We start from the raw sequence: 7,500 nt of genomic DNA, 5'->3' as shown, positions 1-7,500 counted from the left end.
CTGTTTCAGTTACAGTCTAATGTTTATGTTCCACCACCTTATTTGACCTCTATGGAGGTGTTGCTGTCCAGCCCTATCCCCTACCTAGTGCGCTAGTGACCAGGGCCCATAGGGATCTAGTGCATCACCTAGGGGATAGGGCTGTATTTGGGGCTTTGTGTGGAGGGGGAAAAGCTTAATGTAAATGATTTAATTGATATAAAAACAATTTGTTTTTGTATTTTCAGTCTTATAGATACATGGTCCAGTTTGTTGTTATGCAAAAAGAGGTTTGACCATTCTGAGAGGTGTTCCTCTCTCTGGGGGGGGTGTAGGGTGGGGCAGGGGGCTCCTGTTGTGGACCGACAACTAATAAAGTGCACATGTCTATTGAAATGGTTGTGTTCTCTTCTGCCTTCCTTCATGGTGTTGTACTGGGTACCGGTCTGTTCTGGTAACATCCCGCTCCTTCTGCCTTGGGCTGTTCTTAGTGTTCTCCCTGTACACCAAGTCAGAACCGTAGGAGAAATGAAGGCTCTTACTTCTCACAAACCGGTTATAGTCAAGTAAAGAACCAAGTCAGAACACTAGGCCAAATTTATTAGGGTGAGGCACATGGGCTACTAACCACTTCCTACACAACACACTTAGTATTACTTAGCTACAGTATACAGATCTCCCTGCATATTACATATCTGCAGCAGACAACCTTTTCGGATTAAAGTTTTAAAGTGTTTTCCCAGTTGTCTTGAACTCAAGTCAGATTTTACAGTTTAAAAGTTAAGTTTTGAAAGTGGCTTCAAATCATCCAGACTGCATCACATCAGACCAAGATTGGCAGTCCCATAGGGTGGCGCACAATTGGCCCAGCGTCGGGCAGGTCGGCCATCATTGTAAATAAGAATTTGTTCTTAACTGACTTGCCTAGTTAAATTAAAAAATACATTAAATTCATTGACAGCGTGGCCAATGTTGAATGTTTAATTTTATAATAGGAAAAGCGACCCTTATTCTTAGACTTGACTAGCAGGCTAATGATGGACTAGCAGGCTAATGATGGACTAGCAGGCTAATGATGGACTAGCAGGCTAATGATGGACTAGCAGGCTAATGATGGAATAGCAGGCTAATGATGGAATAGCAGGCTAATGATGGAATAGCAGGCTAATGATGGAATAGCAGGCTGATGGAATAGCAGGCTAATGATGGAATAGCAGGCTAATGATGGACTAGCAGGCTAATGATGGAATAGCAGGCTAATGATGGAATAGCAGGCTAATGATGGAATAGCAGGCTAATGATTCCTTACAAATCACTCCTTGTTGAATTTTGTCATTTCCAACTTGTGTAATGTTAATGGTCGATGAGCACCGATACATTTTATCTATAAGTTCTCATGTATCTTATGACAAGGATTTGCCAGTAGATTGTCAACTTCATGATAACTGCTAGCTAAGATTGTGAAAGTCCAATCAAAGCTACTGTAGATACAACGTGATTTGATGTCATTTTATCTGTGGCCAATGACCCGGAGCCTTCTTGGATGGGCACTTCCAATGTAACTATGGCAACACCCAAGGGGCTTGAATTTTCGAGCTCTACCCTTGGACTTAGCGGTGACGTTGTGTCCCCATGAGTGACAGAACACTGAGCCAATTACAGCGCAATGCTCCTATTTTTTTTTGCTGGCTCTCCCCACCACAGAAAGCACTGAGCTGGGCTGAAACACCTGCATTTTGGAGCTGCCTTACTCTAGAAAACAAAAGAGACTGTGTTTTATGCGGCTTTATTAACTAAATTATATTTTACATTGTTTGCAAACTGATATGTGACAAGTATTAATGACAATAACATGCAAAACAGGCAAGCCCCCCCCCCCAAAAAAAAACCCACATGTTGGGCTCAAAACAGGGACCTGCCATCAAATCAAATCAAATGTATTTATATAGCCCTTCTGTACATCAGCTGATATCTCAAAGTGCTGTACAGAAACCCAGCCTCAAACCCCAAACAGCAAGCAATGCAGGTGTAGAAGCACGCTGGCTAGGAAAAACTCCCTAGAAAGGCCAGAACCTAGGAAGAAACCTAGAGAAGAACCGGGCTATGAGGGGTGGCCAGCACTTTTCTGGCTGTGCCGGGTGGAGATTATAACAGAACATGGCCAAGATGTTCAAATGTTCATTTATGACCAGCATGGTCGAATAATAATAAGGCAGAACAGTTGAAACAGTTGAAACTGCGATCCCCATTCTGTCACAGACCCCATAATGGCTACATAATAGATTCACAGATGTCCTTTCCATCTCTAATGAGCAAGACAGACAATATATGATCTTTCCTCTTAAATAGGAACTTGTTTCTCATAATGAAAACATGAACAAAGGAGAATTGAAGTCATTTATTTATTTTATTAGCTAGTCTGAACCATTTTGGAGTGAAATTACATTCGTTTTTTTTTATAGGGAAGACAACCCTCTCTGGGGAAGACTTTGTAGGTGTGACTTCCGGAAAATGTTCCGTCCTCAATGTTCCGGTGAAACGCAGCGTTTTACTTCCGGTCGTTCCTGTCACATGAAGCTAGTTCTCTGCTGGTAGACATGCACTGATTAAAAACACACAAAAAAACTATGACTTCGTCTGTTAACGGAAGAGTATTGGATGAAGATATGGACAATCAAATTGTACAGGTTGGTGAGAATAAACCGGCGTAACGTTAGTAAAAACTAACTACAGTTTACTGCTTACTCTGGCGCTGTCTTCTCAGTGTCTGATTTTATTTAATTTTTATCGGTTGTCAAATGGAAATAAAGGCATTGCGTGACTATGATATTTGGGTGAAAGTGTGCGTTTGATAGCCGGTAACTGGCTATTCGGCTTAGTCAGGCTGGTAATACGCCATTCATGTTTAATGTATAAGTTAGTTACAGTCTGAAACGACACATGAAAATGTTCCTTAATTAATAGAGATCTGATCTGGTAGGTTTATTACATGACTAAATGTATGTGGACACCTGCTCGTCGATGGGCATTAATATGGAGTTGGTCTCCCCTTTGCTGCTATAACAGCCTCCACTCTTCTGGGAAGGCTTTCCACTAGATGTTGGAACATTGCTGCTATAACAGCCTCCACTCTTCTGGGAAGGCTTTCCACTAGATGTAGGAACATTGCTGCTATAACAGCCTCCACTCTTCTGGGAAGGCTTTCCACTAGATGTTGGAACATTGCTGCTATAACAGCCTCCACTCTTCTGGGAAGGCTTTCCACTAGATGTTGGAACATTGCTGCTATAACAGCCTCCACTCTTCTGGGAAGGCTTTCCACTAGATGTAGGAACATTGCTGCTATAACAGCCTCCACTCTTCTGGGAAGGCTTTCCACTAGATGTTGGAACATTGCTGCTATAACAGCAGCCTCCCACTCTTCTGATGTAGGAACATTGCTGCTATAACAGGAAGGCTTTCCACTAGATGTAGGAACATTGCTGCTATAACAGCCTCCACTCTTCTGGGAAGGCTTTCCACTAGATGTTGGAACATTGCTGCTATAACAGCCTCCACTCTTCTGGGAAGGCTTTCCACTAGATGTTGGAACATTGCTGCTATAACAGCCTCCACTCTTCTGGGAAGGCTTTCCACTAGATGTTGGAACATTGCTGCTATAACAGCCTCCACTCTTCTGGGAAGGCTTTCCACTAGATGTTGGAACATTGCTGCTATAACAGCCTCCACTCTTCTGGGAAGGCTTTCCACTAGATGTTGGAACATTGCTGCTATAACAGCCTCCACTCTTCTGGGAAGGCTTTCCACTAGATGTTGGAACATTGCTGCTATAACAGCCTCCACTCTTCTGGGAAGGCTTTCCACTAGATGTGCGAACATTGCTGCTATAACAGCCTCCACTCTTCTGGGAAGGCTTTCCACTAGATGTGGGAACATTGCTGCTATAACAGCCTCCACTCTTCTGGGAAGGCTTTCCACTAGATGTTGGAACATTGCTGCTATAACAGCCTCCACTCTTCTGGGAAGGCTTTCCACTAGATGTAGGAACATTGCTGCTATAACAGCCTCCACTCTTCTGGGAAGGCTTTCCACTAGATGTTGGAACATTGCTGCTATAACAGCCTTTCTGGGAAGGCTTTCCACTAGATGTAGGAACATTGCTGCTATAACAGCCTCCACTCTTCTGGGAAGGCTTTCCACTAGATGTAGGAACATTGCTGCTATAACAGCCTCCACTCTTCTGGGAAGGCTTTCCACTAGATGTTGGAACATTGCTGCTATAACAGCCTCCACTCTTCTGGGAAGGCTTTCCACTAGATGTTGGAACATTGCTGCTATAACAGCCTCCACTCTTCTGGGAAGGCTTTCCACTAGATGTTGGAACATTGCTGCTATAACAGCCTCCACTCTTCTGGGAAGGCTTTCCACTAGATGTTGGAACATTGCTGCTATAACAGCCTCCACTCTTCTGGGAAGGCTTTCCACTAGATGTTGGAACATTGCTGCTATAACAGCCTCCACTCTTCTGGGAAGGCTTTCCATAATGTTGGAACATTGCTGCTATAACAGCCTCCACTCTTCTGGGAAGGCTTTCCACTAGATGTTGGAACATTGCTGCTATAACAGCCTCCACTCTTGGGAAGGCTGGGAACATTGGCTTTCCACTAAGATGATGTAGGAACATTGCTGCTATAACAGCCTCCACTCTTCTGGGAAGGCTTTCCACTAGAATGCTGCTATAACAGCCTCTACTCTTCTGGGAAGGCATTGCATTGCTGCTATAACAGCCTCCACTCTTCTGGGAAGGCTTTCCACTAGATGTTAGAACATTGCTGCTATAACAGCCTCCACTCTTCTGGGACTCTAGATGTAGGAACTGGGAAGGCTTTCCACTAGATGTTGGATCATTGCTGCTATAACAGCCTCCACTCTTCTGGGAAGGCTTTCCACTAGATGTTGGAACATTACTGCTATAACAGCCTCCACTCTTCTGGGAAGGCTTTCCACTAGATGTTAGAATATTGCTGCTATAACAGCCTCTACTCTTCTGGGAAGGCTTTCCACTAGATGTTGGAACATTGCTGCTATAACAGCCTCCACTCTTCTGGGAAGGCTTTCCACTAGAAGTTGGAACATTGCTGCTATAACAGCCTCCACTCTTCTGGGAAGGCTTTCCACTAGTAGCTAGCCAACTGTCACACCACGGGCTAGCTAGACTTGTGTATTACAGCCTGATTTATTCAAGACTAGTAGCTAGCATACAGTATAAATTCTACATATCCTCAGAGGGTAGAGGGAACTCGTATCAGTGATTTAAATTCTACATGTCCTCAGAGGGTAGAGGGAACTCGTATCAGTGATTTAAATTCTACATGTCCTCAGAGGGTAGAGGGAACCAGTCAAAACAGCTCATCAAGTATGTCAGTGAATACTAGGTAGAACTGTAATTCTGTCTCATTCTGTCTCTCTCTCTCCCTCCTCTCTCTCTCCCTCCAATCTCTCCCTCCTCTCTCTCTTCCTCCAATCTCTCCCTCCTCCCTCTCTCCCTCCAATCTCTCCCTCCTCTCTCTCTCCACTCTCCCTCCACTCTCTCCCTCCTCTCCAATCTCTCCCTCCTCTCTCTCTCCACTCTCCCTCCACTCTCTCCCTCCTCTCTCTCTCTCTCATTCTGTCTCTCTCATTCTGTCTCTCTCATTCTGTCTCTCTCATTCTGTCTCTCTCATTCTGTCTCTGTCTCTCTCTCTCTCTGTCTCTCTCTGTCTCTGTCTCTGTCTCTCTCATTCTGTCTCTCTCTCTCCTTCTTTTTTCTTCCCCAGGCTGTGTGTGTAGAGGATGGGATAGGGGTGGTGTCGGGGTCGATCGGGATGTCGGACTTCTCCGATGAGATCTTGTTAAGTATCCTGCGCTATGTCTCGACCTCTGACCTCGTGAATAACGTTTCCCGGACCTGCCGCAAGCTACACACGCTCTGCTATGACAAAACACTGCTGACCACGGTCACATTGTCTGAAGAATACACGGTAACACGCTCATACATACACACACACACACTCATACACACACACACACACACACACACACACATACACACACACACACACACACACACACACACACACACACACACACACACACACACACACACTGCAACAAATTATTTTATCTTAATTCTATGACTTCCCTCTTCAGGCAGATGATGGCGCTATTCGACAGGTGCTGAAGCATCTATCCAATCACGTGCAGTCCCTCAGCCTTAGCGGCTGCTATTGGCTGTCGGGTTCTACCATCGACCGCCTGATTCGCTGTCGCTCCCTGGTGCGTCTGGACCTATCAGGTTGTCGCGTCACCTCCCTGCGTCTGTCCCGCCTCCTCTCATCCCTCCCCCTCCTCCGATCTCTCTCTTTTGACGTGTCGCCTGGCTTCGATTCCGCCCAGCTGAGCGGGGAGGCCCGTGATTCGCTGTCTCGCCTGTCGGAGCTGAGACAGACGGTCCTGACGCCGAGTTACGGGGTCGTTCCCTGCTGCTCCAGCCTCTTCAGTCTGCAGCTGCAGCTGGACATCACCAGGTGGCACCTTTCAACTGGAACCTGGTTTCACTGTGTGTTTATAGTGTGTGTTGTTTATAGTGTGTGTTTATAGTGTGTGTTTATAGTGTGTGTTTATAGTGTGTGTTTATAGTGTGTGTTTATAGTGTGTGTTTATAGTGTGTGTTTATAGTGTGTGTGTGTTTATAGTGTGTGTTTATAGTGTGTGTGTGTGTGTGTGTGTGTGTTTATAGTGTGTGTGTGTTTATAGTGTGTGTGTGTGTTTATAGTGTGTGTTTATAGTGTGTGTGTGTGTTTATAGTGTGTGTGTGTGTTTATAGTGTGTGTGTGTGTTTATAGTGTGTGTGTGTGTTTATAGTGTGTGTTTATAGTGTGTGTTTATAGTGTGTGTTTATAGTGTGTGTTTATAGTGTGTGTTTATAGTGTGTGTTTGTGTTTATAGTGTGTGTTTATAGTGTGTGTTTATAGTGTGTGTTTATAGTGTGTGTTTATAGTGTGTGTTTATAGTGTGTGTTTATAGTGTGTGTTTATAGTGTGTGTTTATAGTGTGTGTTTATAGTGTGTGTTTATAGTGTGTGTTTATAGTGTGTGTTTATAGTGTGTGTTTATAGTGTGTGTTTATAGTGTGTGTGTGTATAGTGTGTGTTTATAGTGTGTGTTTATAGTGTGTGTTTATAGTGTGTGTTTATAGTGTGTGTTTATAGTGTGTGTTTATAGTGTGTGTTTATAGTGTGTGTGTGTTTATAGTGTGTGTTTATAGTGTGTGTTTATAGTGTGTGTTTATATGTGTGTGTGTTTATAGTGTGTGTTTATAGTGTGTGTTTATAGTGTGTGTTTATAGTGTGTGTTTATAGTGTGTGTTTATAGTGTGTGTGTGTTTATAGTGTGTGTTTATAGTGTGTGTTTATAGTGTGTGTGTGTGTGTGTGTTATAGTGTGTGTTTATAGTGTGTGTTGTATAGTGTTTATAGTGTGTG

General features: G+C 43.9%; 2 protein-coding genes across 2 annotated transcripts in view; both read left to right on the top strand.

The window, feature by feature from the left end:
* actb1 (actin, beta 1) overlaps positions 1 to 375 on the top strand; it is a 7,039-nt gene extending 6,664 nt beyond the window's left edge. Inside the window, exon 7 of the mRNA XM_052515431.1 lies at positions 1 to 375. This exon is cut by the window's left edge and continues 346 nt beyond it. The gene's annotated coding sequence lies outside the window, so the exon portion shown is untranslated.
* A 1,726-nt stretch (positions 376 to 2,101) lies between these two features.
* Positions 2,102 to 7,500, top strand: part of fbxl18 (F-box and leucine-rich repeat protein 18) — a 32,819-nt gene continuing 27,420 nt past the window's right edge. The window contains exons 1-3 of the mRNA XM_052515430.1: positions 2,102 to 2,666; positions 5,796 to 5,999; positions 6,169 to 6,545. Of these exons, the coding sequence (XP_052371390.1) occupies positions 2,607 to 2,666; positions 5,796 to 5,999; positions 6,169 to 6,545 (641 nt within the window). The 5' untranslated portion in view covers positions 2,102 to 2,606. The remainder of the gene's footprint in view (positions 2,667 to 5,795; positions 6,000 to 6,168; positions 6,546 to 7,500) is intronic.

This window comes from Oncorhynchus keta, unplaced genomic scaffold, assembly GCF_023373465.1.
Source record: "Oncorhynchus keta strain PuntledgeMale-10-30-2019 unplaced genomic scaffold, Oket_V2 Un_scaffold_2576_pilon_pilon, whole genome shotgun sequence".
In the NCBI taxonomy this organism is placed as follows: domain Eukaryota; kingdom Metazoa; phylum Chordata; class Actinopteri; order Salmoniformes; family Salmonidae; genus Oncorhynchus; species Oncorhynchus keta.
This window is presented reverse-complemented; position numbering and strand designations above follow the sequence as displayed.